The 19,394-nt window shown below is 47.1% G+C and overlaps 2 protein-coding genes across 7 annotated transcripts in view; one reads left to right on the top strand and one right to left on the bottom strand.

Annotated features, from left to right (window-relative positions):
- Positions 1-11,224: 11,224 nt before the first annotated feature.
- On the bottom strand, positions 11,225-12,245 carry LOC118593541. The gene has a single exon (XM_036203083.1). The coding sequence runs from the start codon at positions 12,014-12,016 to the stop codon at positions 11,312-11,314; it is 705 nt and encodes a 234-aa protein (XP_036058976.1). The 5' UTR covers positions 12,017-12,245; the 3' UTR covers positions 11,225-11,311.
- Positions 12,246-12,630: 385 nt separating this feature from the next.
- Dusp10 (dual specificity phosphatase 10) overlaps positions 12,631-19,394 on the top strand; it is an 82,172-nt gene continuing 75,408 nt past the window's right edge. For 3 of the 6 annotated variants that reach the window (XR_004946233.1, XR_004946232.1, XM_036203075.1), the window contains exons 1-2: positions 12,631-12,743; positions 14,946-15,797. Coding sequence is in view for 4 of the 6 variants with exons in the window: in XM_036203075.1 (XP_036058968.1) it covers positions 14,987-15,797 (811 nt within the window). In the remaining 2 variants the exon portion in view is untranslated. Of the gene's footprint in view, positions 12,744-12,931; positions 12,951-13,277; positions 13,452-13,742; positions 13,800-14,945; positions 15,798-19,394 lie in introns of those variants that run through there. The other 3 variants (XM_036203078.1, XM_036203076.1, XM_036203077.1) reach the window with 3 other exon arrangements.

Below are 19,394 nucleotides of genomic sequence, written 5' to 3'. Positions count from 1 at the left end.
GAGGGCTAAAAACTGTTAGGAGGTGTGGTCTTGCTGGAGGAAGTGTGTCACTGTGGAGGCGGGCTTTGAGGTCTCATTTATGCTTGAGCCATGCCCAGTGAGACCATTTTCTTCCTGTTTCTTTTAGGATCAAGATGTAAGGGTTATCAGCTCTACTACCATGTCTGCCTGCATGCTGCCTTGCTTCCCACCGTGAGGTAGTGGACGAAACCTCTGAACTGTAAGCAAGCCACCCCAATCAAATGTTTTTCTATGTAAGACTTGCCTTGGTCATGGCATCTCTCACAACAATAGAAACCCTAAGATAGCACTATTGTTTTTAATGTGCTCTAGGAGAACACTGATGAACACACTGTGTCAAAGAATGGGTTAAAGAATGGTAAATCCATTTCAATAAAGGCCTGCCTGTCTTCTAGTCTCCACAATCTCCCACCTCTTTACTGGAGCTTGCCTCCATCTATACACACAGCACAGCCTTAAGATGCAAGAGTGTCTTGACTATAGTCAGGCAGTATTTTACTGGCCCTGCTTCCATCAGCCCTGGTCAACATGACGTTAACCAGACTGACTCTGTCTGTCTTGACATTGTGTATTCATCCAACAAACATGTAATGGGTGTCTGCTATTTTCAAACCTCTGGGCCTGGTGCTAGAGTTAGAATTATACTTTTTTCTAAAAAAATTATTTTTATCATATGTGGATAAATGAATGCCTGCATGTATGTGGGTATGCCACATGCTTGTCTGTTGCTCTCAGAGGCTGGAAGAGGGGCTTAGATCCCTTGGAACTGGAGTTATAGGTAACTATATGTGCTGGGAACTGAACCTGGGTCCTCTGTAAGAACAGCAAGTGCTCTTAACTGCTGTGCTAACCCTCCAGCTCCACAATTTTTAATCCAAGGCATAAGGGATTGAGGTGATTGACAAGAATACTGGATCACCTGTGAAGGGAGCATCACCCATGAAAACTCAGAGATCAAAGAAAGGGTAAAGGCCAGTGCTTCCCTGGATGGTGGGAGGTGGCTTCTGAGCTGCTCCAGATATTTACATGGAATATTAAGAACTACTGGGGGAGTGTTCAGGGGAATAGAGTGCTCAGATTTGGGTAGACAGCCCTCTGTGGGATAACTGTAAGGCGGTGTGTGTCTGTGTCAGACAGTAAGAGCTAAAGAAAATCCTAAAGTGACGAGACTGAATTAATGATAACGACGATGGAGAGAAGTGGATAGTACGGGAAGGAGGTCATGAACTTTGCTGAGCAGTTGATCAAGGAGGTCAAAGAGAAGGGGAGGATAGACTTCCCTCCTCCACATTTCTGCCTTGGTACCCTATTGGAAAGGGACAGCAAAACCACCCACATAAGAGCTAAGAAGGGAAGCAAGTCTGGGGCTGGACTCAAACTGATGATGTCTCCTGGGTATTGCAGTGCTTGTGACAGTAGGCAATTGTAGGGAGAGGTGTTCCTCCAAAGAACCCATTCTGCACACTGTAACAGGATACAGAGCCCTGCTGGAAGCTGAGGTGACCTGCTGTGAGTCTGGGAGGAAGGAAACCACCTCAGCTGAGCTACAGATCTGCTTAGTGATTGGATTCGTTCCTCTGTCATCACTGTGACTGTATATCTGACAAGCATCTTAGGAAAGGGTGGACTTTTATCAACTCCCAATTTGTGATGGGAATGCATCATAGCTGGGATGTTCTCTAGTATGTTCAGACTATTCTCATGGCCTGGCCCTCTTTCCCTTCCAACCCCCCCATAGTGACCAGTCATTTCATCTAGGCACCCCATCCCACATACACACACACACATGAAATTTCTCCAAACCCCCCAAACACCACCACCACCAGCTAAATCATGTGTCTCTGAGGTGTGTGTCACACATGAACCATAACAGTAATGATGCTTCTTTGCATTCGGACACTAGCTCCTTCTCTGACATCTCAACTTGAAGAAGCCTAGGTCCAGGTAAAGAGTCACAGCCGTCAGCACATGGCATCCTTCTCTTGCTGCCCCAATGATCTTAGAGTCTTTATTTTCTCCCCTTAACATTTGACTACATTTTTCCCCACCTTTTCTTCTCATCAAATGGGGCTCCTCCCTTTCAAAGGCTACGGAACCCCCAGACTCGCTTTGTTATCCACCCATTCTCTTGCTTCCATGTAGTCCTTGATGCTGGCGACGGCCTCCTCCTCACTTCTGTTTAGTGCATTCTCCACCAACTCACTCCTCATCCCATCCCCTCACGTGCTCAAGTCCTCCATTCTGAAAGAAGACAGGAGAAAGGGCCTGCACGGACTCCTCTGCCTCCATGGAGCTCTTCAGTGAGCTCTTCTGTCTCACCAGAGTTCCTTGAAGAGTCCTTGCTGCTCTTCATGTCCTCATTCTCTGCCACTCTTGTCCCGCGCCCCCCATTGCATGCATGCTTCTTAGCAGCCCTTAGTCAAGTGCATCAGTGCCTCCCTCCTCCTGTGTGTGTGTGTGTGTGTGTGTGTGTGTGTGTGTGTGTGTGTGTATAGACCAAAGGCTGGTGACCAGTATCTCCTTAAATCTCTTCTCCACTTTATGATTTAAGGATTATTAGCACATATTAACTATACAAAACAATGGGTTCCATATGTTTTCGTGCACATACATAATGCATTGTGTGTGTGGGTGGGGGGAATCTCTCAGTGAACTTGAAGTTCACTCTTATTCTATGCTGGTTCTGAGGATTTGAACCCAGTTCCTCATGCTTGCATGACAAGCACTTTATTGACTGAGTCCTTTCTCTAAAGGACTTCTTCCTAAGGTCTTCCCTTACACAAGTGCCTGGAAGCCATGACCACTGTGATTTTTTTCCAGAACTGTTATTACAAGTGTGCTGGTAAGTAATTACAGTCTTATCAAAGAAACCTTTACTGCATGCTTTGTACGTGCTAAGAATAGGCATGGAAAAGGCACTCAAGAGATGTGAACTATAACAGGGATCAACCAGACAGTATCCCAACCAGCTACTGCCAACACTTTGAAGAGTGTGATGATATTGTGTTCCTCAAAATATTGTGCACCCTAATAAACTTATCTGGGGTCAGAGAACAGAACAGCCACTAGATGTAGAGGCCAGAAAATGGTGGCACACACACCTTTAATCCTAGCATTCCAGAGGCAGAGATCTATCTGGATCTCTATGAGTTCAAAGCCACATTGGAAACAGCTAGGCATGGTAACAAGAGCCTGTAATCCCAGGAAGTGATGGCAGGAAGCAGAGAGGTATTTAAGGTGTGAGGATGAGAAACTAGAGCCTGGTTAAGCTTTTAGGTTTTTGAGCAGCATGGTTCAGCTCAAATTCAGAGGCATCTAGTCTGAGGAAACAAGATCATCTGAGGAACTGGCAAGGTGAGGTGGCTGTGGCATCTTCTGCTTCTCTTATCTTTTAGCATTCACCTCAATACCTGGCTCCAGGTTTGTTTTTATTAAGACCTGTTAAGATTTATGCTACAGTAGACTGGTGCAGTATATAATTAAGCAAATAAATATGATGGGCTGTTTTTTATTGAGCCATCTAGCAGACATATTTTGTACTTTATTATTTCTTAATTAAGACTAGTTATGGTTTAAGTGGTTAACCACTTAAACTGGCTACTGGCTTCCTATCCAACAGTGTGGATTTAGATAAAACCCATATAATATATGGACCAGCAACATCAGGGGCACCATTAAGGAGTCTGGAAAGTGTCTCAGGGGTGAGGTGCTTACATATCACGTGCAAAGCCCTAGGTTTGATTCCCAGTACTGAAAAAAAAATTTAAATCAACATGACATTGAATGGAAAAACGTAGAATCTCTGGTGTCACTCCTGACTTGTGTTGGGTCCCCCAATGATCTAGGTTCATTTAGGGTTGGAGAGACACAGGCCCAAACAATCGATCAGTAGTTTCCAGTGGAGCAGAACCCAAGGAGGATGTAGATGAATACTGTATTTGAGAGAGCTGGGGAAACACAGGCATCAAGAGGCTTTGAAAATCAAGGGCGCTCTGCTTGGCTGTTGGCTTTCGTGAACCCTGGTCCCCGCCAGAGTTATCCAGTGGGTGGGTCCGTATGCTGAGATTTTACAAAGACTCCACAGCATGCCAATTAACCTGGGGAAGCAGAAGTAATGAGAACTAGCAACAATAAGATGTCAACAGTAATACCAGGTCTTAAAGTGGCTTTCCTTAATGCATGCTGTAAAATTGGGAAAGCAATCTGTACTTAACTGTGGGAACTCCTGACAGGTTCAAAACTCAGAATGCTTAGGTACAGATTAGATGTGCACTTGGGGAAAGGAAAATATTTCTATCTTCCTTCCCTCAGGCAGAATGAGCACAAGCCAGAGACTGCGAAATCTATCTGTACTTATCTGTCTGCTCTTCAGATTGCCTCAGAATCCCACGGCCAGAAAGCACGCCTGGATTTCCTACGTTCCCCTAACAAAAGGTAGAGAGAGTGTTTGTTTACTGTGTCAGGCCTGAGTTTGGTAAATGTATCTTCCTCATCCCTTCAGGGTAGTTTTAAACTCCTGAAAATTAAAAAAAAAAGGGGCTAACGAACTCAGTTAAGTACTTTTTAGTAGGGCAGGACAGGAATGAAGGACAGAATACAATGATTATATTTTAGGGTTTGTTGTGCCTCCAAAAGGGAAAAAGGAGCAGTTGGGATGAAACAGAGTCAGTGGAATGTTTGAAAAGAAAGAAAGGAAGGATGGAAGGAAGGAGGGAGGGAAGGAGGGAGGGAGGAAGATGATAGATCTCTCTCTCTCTCTCTCTCTCTCTCTCTCTCTCTCTCTCTCTCTCCCTCACCTCTTCTCTCCCCTCCCTCTTCCATGGATTGGCTTTTGCCATATGAAAGATGGCAAAACTCAAAGGAATCTGTAGGGTTGGGAGGTCAGCCACCAGGCTGGAGGCCTAGGGAAGTCAAGGTTGGGATTGAACTCAAATGCCTTCTGGCAGAACCCCCCTTGCTGAGGGAGATCAGTCTTTTGACTCAGGTGGACACTGGGCTTATTGGATAAGGCTCACCGCCATTCTTGAGAATGTTCTCTTTACTCAAAGCCCATCAATTCAAATGTTAACTTTGTCCCCAAACATCCTCACAGAAACAAGCTGAGTCGCATCTGCTCACACATCTGGGCTCTGGGGGCCTGTTAAGTTAATGCATGAATTAAAACACCTAGAGTGGTGGTTTTCAACCTTCCTAAGGCTGTGACCCTTTCATACAGCTCCTCATGGTATGCTGACCCCCAACCTTAAAATTAATTTCATTGCTATTTCATAACTGTAATTTTGCTACTGTTATGAATTGTAATGTAAATATCTGATCTGCAGCATGTGTTTTCATTGTTACAAACTGATCCAAAGCAGTTGGGACTCACAGGTTGAGAACCAATGATCTAGGGGAAGTTGGCACTGGCTGGAACTCGTGGAGGGAAAAAGTCTGCATCCTTACAAAGGTTAGGCACAGGGTCTCATCTTTGGACTTCTAAGTTAGGGGAGAGTGACTCTGAGCATATCCTTGAACATCTCTCGGCATTAACTCCCTCAACTTTCCTAGAGGCCTATTTTTGGCCTCTTTCATCTAGAATTCCTGGGTATAAAAGTGGTGACCACCATCTGAATCAGGACATTCTCCCTAAAAAGCCCACCTCCCTTCCGTAAAGCAGAGTCCCACTGTCAGCCGAGAATGGTCACACTGACCTTTAGGAACAAGAATGCTTAATTGCCAAGGACTCAACAGACCTACCACCAGACCCCATTCTAGTCAGTTTTGCTTAGGAAACCAACAGTTCTGGGTTTGACAACATTTCCTTCTGCTTGCACACTCCTTGCCTTCTCTGTTCTCAAGCACACCCTTCCTATGGTCTCAGGGGTTCAGGGGCCATAGTCAGTTGACTTGACTACACATTGTTTCTGGATGTGTGGTAAATCACATCACAGCAGGGAGGGAAGCTGCTCACCTCATAGTGGCCAGGAGGCAAAGAGAAGAAGACAAAAGGAATGGACACAAAACACACCCTTTAATGGCCCACTCTTAATAATCTATACACTATTTACAACTAGGCTCTACCCCCTAAAGTTTCTACTACCTCCAAGTTACTCCAATAAGAGAGGTAATTTGAATAAGAGGTCAGAACCCCCATGTTCCAATCACCTAAGCTCTTGGGACTCCCAGAAGACCAGTGGAAAACCAAAGGAAAAATAGACAACTTTTGAAGAGTTGATTCAAGGTTCCCTGGCAGTCTGGAGGCAAGGGCTAAGGAAGACATCCACAAAAGCAAGAAGAGGATGGGCTAGATAGCACAGGGGTTTGCAAAGAGCTGCTCTGTATCTCTGGTCTCAAAGGCTAGTTCTGCTGTTTTCTGGCTGGATGGGTTTGGGTAAATCACTTCACCTTTGCTGTTGCCACCTCCTCATCTTCAAATGAAAGCTACTTTAGCACTGACACTAATGTGGAGATTTAAAGGAGTCCGTGTTTGTAAATAACCACAACGTTGCTCAACCCCCATGAATGTGGTCCCTTGGCATGAGGACCGAGCTTAGATCGCCAGCATCATGTAAAAGGACAGGCAGGGAAGCGTGTGCCTGTAATCTGTGCTGATGGACAGAGACAGGCAGATCCTGGAGGCTCACTGGCCAGCTTGTCTAACTGAAGCCATGAGTTCTTCCAGGGTCACTAAGAACCCCACACCCTGCCTTGAAAGTAAGGTTGAGAAGTGAGTTACAAAGGTTTCCCAGGGGTTGGGGAGATGGATGGCTCAGCAGTAAGAGCACTTGTTGCTCTTTCAGAGAACCTGGATTCCATTCCTAGCACCTACACAACCCAACACACAACTCCAGTACCAGGAAATCCAGTGCCCTCCTCTGGCTTCCATGGGGTCCAGGCATGCACATGATGCATATATATGTACATCCAGACAAAATACCCCCACCCACACAAAATTAAAAAAAATACCCAAATGTTCACTTCTGACCTCCACACATGCCTTCAGATGAACACACCCATATATGAGTAGGCATGCACACACAATAAAGAATTTCGTGGTATTAGATTTGGCTCTGTTAGTTACTTTGCAGTTGCTGTGATCAAACACCATAACTAAGGTAACTTACAGGAGAGTTTATTTGGGTTCATGCTTCCGAAGGGATAGAAGTCCATCATGACAGGCAGAGGCATGGCAGCAAGCCACAAGCTTGGCAGGAACAGGAAGTTGAGAGCTCATATATTTAACCACAAATATACAACAGAGGAAACAGGAAGTGGAGCAAGGCTTTAAAACTCTCAAAGCCTACCTTAGTGATGCACCTCCCCATAAAGTCTCCAAACAGAGCCACCAACTATAGACCAAGCCTCCAAATGTTTGAGCCTGTGAGGAACATGTCTCATTTAAACCAGCCTCGAAACAGCTCATTGTTGCTGTGGATATTGCTCTGTATAAATAAAATGCTGATTGGCCAGTAGCCAGGCAGGAAGTATAGGCGGGACAAGCAGAGAAGAAAATCCTGGGAACAGGAAGGCTGAGTCAAGAGATGCTGCCAGCCACTGCCATAAGCACCAACATGTAAGATACTGGTAAGCCACAAGCCATATGGCAAGGTATAGATTTATAGGAATGGGTTAATTTAAGATATAAGAACAGATAGCAAGAAGCCTGCCACAGCCATACAGTTTATAAGTAATATAGGTGTCTGTGTGTTTACTTGGCTGTGGGACTGGTGAGTGAGAGAGATTTGTCCTGACCATGGGCCAGGTAGGACCAGAAAAACTCCAGCTACACATTGTACATAAGTATTTCACAAGCCAAAAAAGAAAACCTGAAACCCCTGTTCTCAAGCACTTTGAGGTTGGGATATTGAGCCTGTTCTGTCTACAGACTTAATCTTAGCAACTCTTGCTTGCCTGCAGATGCACATTTTTCTTTAGATGTCCCAGTGCGCTCTAATGTGCTCCATTGTCTTTCCAAGCAAGCATCAACTGCCCTGGTTGTGAAGCTCTAGGGTTAGGAGAGGTGTCTCAGACCTCATGCTTGCACAGAGAGCACTTTGCCCATTGGGTCGTTTCCCTGGCCCTCATTTATGGTTCGTAAAGATTTTATTTTTAAATGTGTGTGCACGCACACACATAAGTGAAGGTGTCCCTGGAGGCCATACAAGCGTCTGGAACTGGAGTTCAATTTGGTCACATGCTGTCATAAGTGCTGGGGACTGAACTCAGGTTCTCTGTGGGAGCAGCAAGCATTCCTTAGCTACTGAGCCATCTCTCCAGTTCCATCATTTATGTCCTATATAAACCTTTATACACAGACCCAGAGGTGATAGTATAAACATTTTTAACATACCTGCATTCCCACTTGTGACATCATATTGGTGATCAAAATGTGTTTAATTTGGGAGCATTTTGGATTTTCAGATTAAGAATGCTCAACCTGTGTTAGAGCTGGGGTGAGTCCCCGGGTGGTTAGCAATGCCCACAGCATGTTTCCCTTCCAGTGTCCTCCCTCGGTCCTCAGTGAAGTCACACTCAGTGCTGAGACTAGTCCTGGCAGTGATTTCCAAGGATGAAACAAACATAATTGCTCAGCTTGGTGATGGGGGAAATGTGGATAGGCTTTGGTGTGGCAACACATGATAATAATTAGAAGCCGTCAGTTATGGCTAAGGTATTGCCAGCAACCCATGGCTAGTACATTGGGTATATGATCATGACCCTTGGGCCTAGCCAGGATACTCTTCTGATGAAGAGGAGATATTTGTGACATCACAAGTCAGGGGCAGTCTGTGAAGCAGAAGCAAAGGCAGCTTTGGAGAACTGGGTCTTGCCGTTTAAGTGAAGACAGGGAACTTAGGACTCCCCTGTCCAGCTAGTCACCTCTGTGTGGCCAGTGGACGCCAGGCTTGAGTTTTGAAAAGATGTCTGGGGCCAAGTTCCAATATCAAACATGATTTTGGCTATGTCATCTCTATTCTTTGGGCCTCTAATCGCCTTATAGGTAAACTGATTTCGGAGGTTCAAACACAATAGAGACAGAGATGTCAGACTGTCTTTAAAAGAAAGACTGTTTTGTGGTCTCTCGAGTAAAACAATCCCCCTCTAGATCTGTAGATCTATCCACCTGTGTCAAGGGTGGAGGTGGGGTGAGGTCACAGAGACCCACAGCAGGTCTCACCCCCTTAGATCATCCTAACTGATAGCCTAGAGAGGCTCTGAAGTCCTGGTGTAGTGATCTTTGGCATCCACATGGCTTCAGATTAAAGCAGATTCTAGAATGGTATCATCCAGCAGAACTAGGCAGGGTGAGTAAGGTTTTTTTTTTGTTGTTTTTTTGTTTGTTTTGTTTTGTTGTTGTTTTTGTTTTTTATTTTTGAGACAGGGCTTCTCTGTGTAGCTTTGTGCTTTTCCTGGATCTCGCTCTGTAGACCAGGCTGGCCTCAAACTCACAGAGATCCACCTGCCTCTGCCTCCCGAGTGCTGGGATTAAAGGCGTGCCACCACCACCACTACCACCACTACCACCACTACCACCACTACCACCACCGCTCGGCAAGTAAATTCTTTTAAGTGATCTACTAGTCACATTTGAACTAAAAGATGAGTGAAATTTATTTTTTTATTTGTTTGTTTGTTTATTTTGGTTTTTCGAGACAGGGTTTCTCTGTGTAGTTTTGGGGCCTGTCTTAGATCTCACTCTGTAGACCAGGCTGGCCTCAAACTCACAGAGATCTGCCTGGCTCTGTGTCCTGAGTGCTGGGATTAAAGGTGTGCGCTACCCCCCACCCCCCACCCACCCCCCATCCACCCCCCATTTGGGATTCAATCTTGGCAAATTTCCTTTAAGCCTCTCCCTAACTTAATTCTAGAATCTCCAGGAATCTACCTTTTCCTTTAGGATTATTTTGAAGACCTCATTATTCTGCCATTAGACACCTGGCTTAACCTTTAGAACATGTCTGCCTAACAGACATGTTTTCTGTTAGCTTGATCCTTTGGCTCTAACACACGGCACAAGGAACAAAGCTACAAACCAACACAAGCTTGTTACAAATCCCAAGGGCGATGAAGATTCTTCATTCTTTCTCTGGGACGAAAGTCGAACAGCAAGGCTTTGCTGTGTGTTTGATACAGATTGTGTTCACGGCCTAGGCTGACTGATTCCATGCAGTTAAACTTAAAGGCTACATCTCAGAAAGTGTTTTCACACTGTGACTCCAAATCAGGAACAAAATCACCTCTCTTATAAAAGCATTGTAGAATAGAGAGTGCAAAAACATGAAATCTGACTTCTTCCTTGAGTATAAGCTATGCAAACCGTGCTGCCTCTGTTAACAAGCCTCCACGCCTTCGCCTATGTTAGTAATCTGTAATTACTCCACGCTTCAGGTTTGATGATTATGAGTAGTTAGGTCAGTTTTCCCATTGTTTTCCAGCCTGGATGACTTAGATTTTTAGTTAACCAAATTGCAATAACTTATTAGTTTGAAACTATAATAAAATAATCATTTCATTAAATGAATTACGTTCTCACGTTACCCCCCTCGGGGCTTTGCCTTATAAAGCAAACACCCCACTTCTAATGTCCTTAACCAACAGAGAACCTCCCTCACCATCCATGGTCATTCCCAAAAGTATCTTTTCACCCCTTCTTTTTTTTTTCCTAGGTGGGGGAATTTACGTTTTATAGATACACAGCTAAACACAGGGCATCTGGCTGGACAGTCAAAAGTCAGACTCGATCCCTAGAATTCAAACCGTAAATGGGGGCCCTCGTACCCTCCGGTAACTGTAATGGGATAGTTTGTGACCTTTCGTCTATAAGCCTACCGAGTTTCTGGCCTCTATGGAAAGTACATACATCGTAACTCGATAGGCTGACCTTGCTGGTCCTCAAAGATCTAAGGACCAAATGGTGTGTCCTGGACAGTGATGAACTGGGTTATTTGTGTATTTGGGTTAGAAAAGGGCTACACAACAATCTTTTTGCAACACCAATGTGCACTTGTGTGAAAGAACTCAAGGGACATCACATCACTGTCAGTTGACAGAGGACCAGCGAAGGTGATGGCCGGATACCTTCTGCTTCTAGACAGACACTTAATTCAAAGGCCAGAGAATGCCTGGGGTCTGAAGCATGCATTCAAACACTTCCCATTAGTGAGGATAGCTGAATCTTCCACAGAGCAGATAATGTTTTATTCCATTTCAATTACTTCACAGTTTGGTCTTCCTCTCTGAGCTAGGAGGGGGTAGGGAGGTATAAAAAGCTCTATTGCTTTAGGATTCTTTGATGCATCTTTGTCATAGTTCATCTAGGCTTTTCCGCTCCTTTGAACTCTAGGGTCACTCTTCGGCAGCTTCCCTGATATCTTTCTGGCGAGGTGCTGGCAGGCTTGCTCAGCTTCCCACTTCTCTTCCCCAAACACAGGCTGCGACTAGCGACCCCTCTGAAGGCCAAAGTTCGGGGAACCGGGAGAGCAGGTGTGGGCTCCTCCACGCTTCTCAAGCGCCGCTCATTCTGGCTGTTCACCCTAGGCTCGGGCTCCTTCCCTCCCGCGCTTGCAGTTCCGGGCTGGCGCTCCTTGGCTCGCCGAGGGCCCTGCGCTAGCGAGGGCCGATGGCCCAGCACCAAGGGGCGGATGGACTGCGAGCGCCAAGACACGGCGATCGGGGAGGTGTCAGGGGAAGGCGCCAGGCCCGCGGAGGGCGGAGGTGGGGGCAAGTGCCGCGGCTGTGGCGCTTGCTGGACACTCGGAGGGCCCGGCCACGCCCAGCCTTGCGGGATGGCGCCCACGCTGCCCCTCCGCACAAGCCCCCAGTGGCCACTGGAGTAGAGCCAAGCCTCCTCCTCCGCGTAGCTCTCCTGGGTGCCACCTTCGGATTCCGAGTCGGGCTCCTGCGCACAGGCTGGGGACGGCGGGGGAGTGACCGGGGCACGGAAGTAGGGGAACAGGAGCATGGCGCGCAGCCGCCGCGCGGGAGAGCAGTAGGGCATCCGGAGAGGCAGCGACATCTGCGGGCCGGGCCGAGCGGGGCTGCGGGGAAGCCAGCCCTGTGCGCGCTCACGTCCCGCGCGGCGCTGTCACGGCCATGGAGGGACCCGGCTTCGAGTCGACTCCCGCTTCGGGGAAAGTTGGCCGGACACTTCTGGGCCTCCACCCGGAGTCACGAGGTGGAATGGAGACCCCGCGAGGCCTGTGTCCGCACCAGGTGGCGTGGGAGAGGGTCCCGGGCGCCGGAAGAACCAGTTTCAGCCGGAGCGGCCAGCGCAAGCCATTGACACTTCAGTCCCGGGAAGGGTTAACCGCGTCCTGCCGCCTAGGTTTACATGTAAATAGAGAGCTGCTGCTCCGCGCGGGCCCGGGCTGGCTCTTTTAAGTTTTTGATTGGTTGCCAATGACATCACCGCCCGCGTTCTAACACACCAAACCCACAAGCGCAACTGAGCGGGCCTCCGTCCCGCGGTGAGGCCACGCCTCTTTCTCCGCCCCCTCGACCGCCCATTGGCCACAGGCCACTGTGAGGTAGCGGGCGGCGGTCTCTGGATCCTCATTGGCGCAGTGCGACGTCGCTCGGCGGTAGCCCCGCCCCCCCCGAAGCTTACATTTACGCTGTGGCTAAAGAGAAAGTAACTCTGTGTTGCTGCTGGGGATCAATGAAGCTGAGTGAATGGGGGCGCACTGCGCGAGCGCATAGCTAGAGCGGGCGCCAGATGGTGGAGGGCTGCGCTTATTGATGAAGTAAGTGGAAGTCATCGCGGCCACTCAGAGCCCGAGGCTGGAGGGTCCCGTGTGGTTTTGTGTGTGTGTGTGTGTGTGTGTGTGTGTGTGTGTGTGTGTGTGTGTGTGTGTGTGTGTGTGTGAGAGAGAGAGAGAGAGAGAGAGAGACAGAGACAGAGACAGAGACAGAGACAGAGACAGAGAGAAAGAGACAGAGATCCACATCGGGTAAGGAAGGTCCTAAGGTTTGGGCTCTTGGGTCTGTTTCCCCTGGGATGAAGGGGGAAATGAGTTTGGGTTCCGTTAAAATGCTTTGTGGCAGTTTTCAAAGCCCAAGGCTTTGCTGATGCTCAGCGGTGGCGAGGAAGGGAGATGCTAAGTGCCCCAGGAGTGGGGAAGGAGCACTCTCTAACCACTTGCTTTATTTTCCTCCAGTCCCTGTTTAGTGGTAGAAGGGAGACTAGTAAGGACCAGGGTAGGGGGAAAGCGTTGTTTTTTTTTGTTTTTTTTGTTTTTGTATTTTTTTTTTTTTGTGGGAGGTTTCCCCGGGCCAGACTGGATGGCTTTGGTGCTATCTGCTGCAAGGATGCAGATCTCGGTGCACACTCTGTGCCTGTGAGCGAGCCGCGCACTCAGTGTGGAGGTGCGGGTCCCAGCCTGTCTCTGGGAGCTCGTTCTTGGATCCTGCTCCTAGGGAATGGGCTACTGATCCCGGACATCCCCTACCAGGTAACACAATAGCAAAGACTTTGACTGCATTCGTGGGCTAGCTGGGACACAGTTAAGCTTCTGGAATAGTACTCGCTCTGCAAAAAAAAATACTATGCAAGGAAAGCAGGGAGTGAGATGGGGAGGGAGGGAGGAAGGCAGGAGGTTGGATCCTTTGCTCCCATCGAAAGGTGGGTGAGCGAAACCTGAGTCAGTGGGGATATGCCGACCCGGGTGGGTACGTGCTCCTGTGTGTGCTTGTGTGGATTCTGCCGGTGACACTTTGGCTCGGTGTCAGAGAACGGTGACGGTCATGAGTAGACTGATGATCTATGATGTTTTTCCAGACCAATCTTAAAGTTCGTTTAGGTGAGTGGCTCTTGCTTGGGGTTTGATTTCTTTGCTGTGTACATGTCTAGTAGAGGATTTCTAGCTTGTTGTAGAGTGGCCTTGTGCCTAGGAAGAGGAGGGAAGTGACCCATTGCAGGCACCCTAGGGGAGGCAGAGGTAACCCCTATGGGCACCAAGTCTCAGCTTCCTAATTAGCCTGTCTGTGGTGAAGGGACAAGTGAAGTTGCCCTCATGAAATCCATACTGTCTCCAAGAGGAATATCAGTATAGGACTGAAAAAAAAATCTTTGAGAGTTGCCACTCCAATGGAGATGCAGAGTCTGTACTACCTGGATGAAATCCAAACCCTTCTGTGCTTAGGGCACAGGACAAGTAGGGGTAAGAGAGAGTGGGTTATGGGTCACCCTGGGTTGGGGTCCCAGACCTGATTCCTTTGGAGACTTGGTTTTAAGACAGTTATTCATAGTGGAAGGGGGACATACGGCTTGATTTGGAAGAGGCTCACAGAAGACATGGAAGCTTTGAATAGGACTGTGTTGAGCTTTTCAAAGGAGCCACCAGAACGGAAAGCAAGATTAGCTCCTAGCCCTGGAGATTGACTTAAGAAGATACATTCCTGATTAGCAGAAAGTTGACATCTGCCCCATGTAAATTTAGCTGCCCTTCATTTCTGTGCATCTCTGTGAGCTCTGACAGGGCTCTTGCTTATCTCTTTGCCTTGGCAATGAGTAAAGAAGTGAAATAGAATGCATGCAAGGGAGGACAAATGCATCCATCACAGGTGAAATATACTTCTGCCCAGGAGAGGAGGCTCAGAATAAATCTAAGAGCCTCCCTGCCTGTCTTCATTGTCCCCAGTTCCCTGTGCCTTTACCTTCGCTAAGGCTGAACTTTGATTCAGGTCCACGAAAGGATGTCCATTACCATTTCTAACATCACTTCTAATTTGAACCTTTGACTTAGCATCAGAATGGATGGGGTCCCTCAAGGATGCATCCTCTCTGAATGCATCAAAATGCTTTGATAGTATCATGACCAAGGGCACCTAGAGGAGGCCGTTGACTTTGCTCAGAGATATGCAGAAGTCTTTCCCAGGGACTGGATGAGACTGCCTTCTGCGTCACATGACTTTATTCTTTCTTTCCTTCTTCCCCTTCTTTACAGACTCTTGAGTTCTTCTTGAATTGCCAGTTTTCAGCCTCCTCATGCCTCCATCTCCTTTAGACGACAGGGTAGTAGTGACACTGTCTAGGCCTGTCCGACCTCAGGATCTCAACCTTTGTTTAGACTCTAGCTACCTTGGCTCTGCCACCCCAGGCAGTAATAGCCACCCTCCTGCCATTGCCACCGCCGTTGTGACCCTCAAGGCTGCGAATCTGACGTATATGCCCTCATCCAGCGGCTCTGCCCGCTCCCTGAATTGTGGATGCAGCAGTACTAGCTGCTGCACTGTGGCAACCTACGACAAGGATCACCAGACCCAGACTCAAGCCATTGCTGCAGGCACAGCCACCACCGCCATAGGAACCTCGACCACCTGCCCTGCTAACCAGATGGTCAACAACAGTGAGAACACAGGCTCTTTAAGTCCAGCGGGTGGGGTGGGCAGCCCTGTGTCAGGGACTCCCAAGCAGCTAGCCAGCATAAAAATCATCTACCCCCATGACCTGGCAAAGAAGATGACCAAATGCAGCAGGAGTCACCTGTCCAGCCAGGGTCCTGTCATCATCGACTGCAGGCCTTTCATGGAGTACAACAAGAGTCATATCCAAGGAGCTGTCCACATTAACTGTGCCGATAAGATCAGCCGGCGGAGGCTGCAGCAGGGCAAGATCACTGTCTTAGACTTGATTTCCTGTAGGGAAGGCAAAGACTCTTTCAAGAGGATCTTTTCCAAAGAAATTATAGTTTATGATGAGAATACGAATGAGCCAAGCCGAGTGATGCCGTCCCAGCCACTTCACGTAGTCCTCGAGTCCCTGAAGAGAGAAGGCAAAGAGCCTGTGGTGTTGAAAGGTAATGACCCCCAACTCCTTTCCCAAATACCATCCTGATCCTTTAGCTTCCCTCCTGAGGTTCTCTTAGAAGTGGCAGCCTTCTCTTTCCCCACCCAGTCACCGTGAACCAAAATAGTCAGTCTTCTTGTCTTTTCTTCTACCCTTTTCTTTTTATTTTAGTATAGTAAGAAAATCCAAGTAGCAATGAGTTGATATCCAGAGCTGAACTCCCAGCCTGGGTCTGACTTCTGTGTTGCCTAAGACATTTCATCTGATAGGGTTTTCAAACGATGCTTTGTACAGCCAAGGTGGTATCTCAGTCAGAGCTTCTCTGGGAGCTCTGTTTCAGTCTGTGAGGGGTTGGAAAGTCTTTGTTTCTCAAGAACTAACTAATGTTGATGGCCCAAAAGAGGCAGTATCTATGGCACATAGCAAATACATCTGCAGGTGCCAGTTCTTTGTGTGAGAAATTCTCACTGTTTCTCACCTGTCTGATTGTCTTGACTTTCACATTGTTTATAAAGTTATCTTCAACAAAGGCAGAAATTTTTGTTTTAAAGCTATATTAAAATTGTGATTTCTCCAAATACATCCATTCCTTGAGGAAAGCTCCGAAGGGATGGAGATATGAACTGCCTGCCCTACAACCTTTTGTTCTTTCTGGTGTTACTTGACAACAGTTGGTTTCTGGTTCTTCCCAAGGAGTCATGCATCACTTTCCCCTGACGTGATGAATGGAACCCCAAAAGGATTGAATGATCCACTCTTTTCTGATCTTCTACACAGTGTTGCCCTGACCTTGTGCACCTTCTGCTTGCTCATCTTTGTCTTCCAACACTGTCCTTCTGGGCTCTAAGCATTACTCTTCTGATAATGTCTACTTGGTGATGATGGAAACTACCTTTGTGTTTTGAGCCATTGGGGAGTGGGGCATGTCACATCTTCAGCCAGTGTCCTAAAGTCTTGCTGGGTTCCATTGAGCACTTTTCCTGTTGAAGTTGGAACAGGCTGCTTAGGTAAGCAGGCTAGGATTTGTCTTTGTGGGACAGCTCTACCCATGCTTCTTTGCTCCTAAGTGACACAGTGGGCAGTGCTCTTAGAAGCATGGTTTAGTCACCTTTTGCTTTGTGATGTCCCTTCCCACTCTCTGCTCCTTTGCTGTCTTTGTAGACAACTGTCACAAAGACACAGCTTTCCTTGGGGACATGTGGATTCTCCATTCTAGGGCACTGTTATGATGGTGGCAGTAAGTTTTATTGGAGTCACAAGTATGTCAGGGTTCTGTGGTGTAGCTCTGTTCTTTACTTCTGAATTCTTGTTTGGTTGACTTTTAGAATCCCCGAGTGGCCTTAACCCCACTCATTTTCTCCCAGCATGATCTCGTCTTGTCTTCTTTTGCAGATGAGAAAACACCATCTCCAAATTCCCCAACTCTAATAGTTTGTCTTGGCTAACCAAGACAAACAGCTTTCAGGCTTCTTTTTTTTTCTCCTGTAGTTGGGATATGTTTGGTAAAAATCAGCCCTTTTTGTATAGGTAATCTAAGAAGAGTTAGCAAGTACCTCACTTTAAGATGATTCTGAACTCACACATGGGGCTGATTGTGAGGTGTAGTGGATGCTATCCTGTCTCTTGCTATGAAGCAAAGGGGTAGCCCATCAGTTGCTAAAAATGTCTCTTCTGAGGACCAGTGAGGAAGAAGGGGTTCCTCTCCCCATTTCCTGTAGACACATCTGAGGATCCCTGCAGCCTGGGCTTGCTCATCAGTGCCAGAGTTAAGACTGCCTCAATGGGGCGGGGCTGGACACGCTGCTGACCTCACCACCAGGCGCCCTGGGCAGCTGCGCTGAGGGCTCGTCATTTCGGATTGGTGCGACACTGTGGCGGCCAGCTTGGAAGACGCTCTGGTGGTAGAGGTTGGGCTATTTGTAGTTTTTGGTGGGATTTTCCTTCAAATATCTTGGAATTTTATTGAAAATTTAGGGTCTGTTGTCTTCTTTGGTATCATTAGTAGTTTGGTACCTTTGGGAGGAATGGTCTAAATACAGGACCAAGTTAGGGAAGAGGAAAAGAAGATGGTCTACTGAGTCTCTCTGTTCTCCTTAAACCAGAGGTTAATTTCAGAGCATCCTGGAGGTGAAGGATGAGGTGAGCGCCTCTCACAAAGCATGATGTGTAGCTTCTCCGAGGTTCTTGAGTGGATGAGGCAGAGCATCCTGGTCTGGCTAGTCTTCTGAGGTTTATTTTAGCACTCCCCTTGTTGGTGATCTAAGATTGTATTTCAGCTAATTTGGGAATGGTACCATTTTGGAGTGGGTGAATTTTGTAGGGAGCATGTGGCTGGTGGGGTGGGAGTAGATGGTTAGAATATATGGTCGGAAGTCCCCAGGCCTTGTTGATTTATTTTCAGAGATGCCTGATCCTTCTGAGACTCTGCCTTGTGTTTGTAAACACTGGTTGCTACCCTCCCGGTCCAGCCTTTATGTCCCTCAGTTCCAATGCCATGTTCTCCATTTTTGGAGCTGCCTGTCTGAGTCCAGTGGTGGCTGGGTTGCCATTTTAGTCAAGCAGTATCAGGTTGGGGTGAAAGTGATCGGAGGCACAGAAGCCCCTGGATTAAGTTACCGTTCTAATTTATAGCCTCCGCCCTGCTATGACCTAGGTCCGAGTCTGTGTCTCATTTTTACCCACTGAAGGGGGCTCTCAGACCCTTGCTTCTCATCGACTTCATCTGAATGATCCAAATGAATAGATCTTTAGGGATTTAGTCCGTGAAAGAGCTGCATCCTTTCCCACCTAATGTTGGTTGTTTTAAACAACTGCAATTTGGTTTCTGGCCTAAGAAAGAAGACTTGACAATCCTTGACCTTCTAAAATGAGAGCTGCTGTTTTTGCTGTCATGTTTGTAAGGCTATCTTCCTTTTCAACAACACTGGGTTCAGGAAAATTTGTCCTTTATGTATGTAGGAAGGGCAAGTCTCCTACCACCCCCTCCCTCAGAGCCATCTAGGCCTTTAAAATTTAATGATCAAAATTTTCAAACATTTAGGGAAGTATTAGAGTATACAACAAACACCTCTATATCTACCAGCCAGATTAAACATGTATGAGTTAGCATTATACATTTAATGGAGCTGGGAGTATTTTACAGGGTGGTATAGACATTTTGCCTGCTAAATACTTAGTGTCATATACCTGCCCATGAGTATTCTTCAAATGTGGAATGCCACTGTTAATGACTGACTCTTGAGTCTAAGGAAAAGCTTCCCTTCCCATCCAGGAGACCCCTCAGGGCCTCTGTCTCCGCCTGTGTCATGGTATGTCAGAGGCCAGGCCTGTACATGCTTCATGCCATTACAAAGCAATGTTAGACTGTCTGCTGTGGATTTTTACAGCTCTTCTCTGTACCAGAGGGTTTGGGTGGTGTGTGGGGGGTGGTAGTGACTGCAGAGGACTGACAGAGAAGTCACTTAAAAGATGGTTGAGGAATGAGTTAGATCCATATGAAAAACTTCCTCCTACTCTCCACCATGCATTTTCATATTAGAAATATTTTCTATTGAAATATACAAACATGGTTGAACTGTTTTTCAATGTAAAAATGGCATGTACATAA

Source organism: Onychomys torridus, chromosome 11 (genome assembly GCF_903995425.1).
Source record: "Onychomys torridus chromosome 11, mOncTor1.1, whole genome shotgun sequence".
NCBI classification, from domain to species: domain Eukaryota; kingdom Metazoa; phylum Chordata; class Mammalia; order Rodentia; family Cricetidae; genus Onychomys; species Onychomys torridus.
This window is presented reverse-complemented; position numbering and strand designations above follow the sequence as displayed.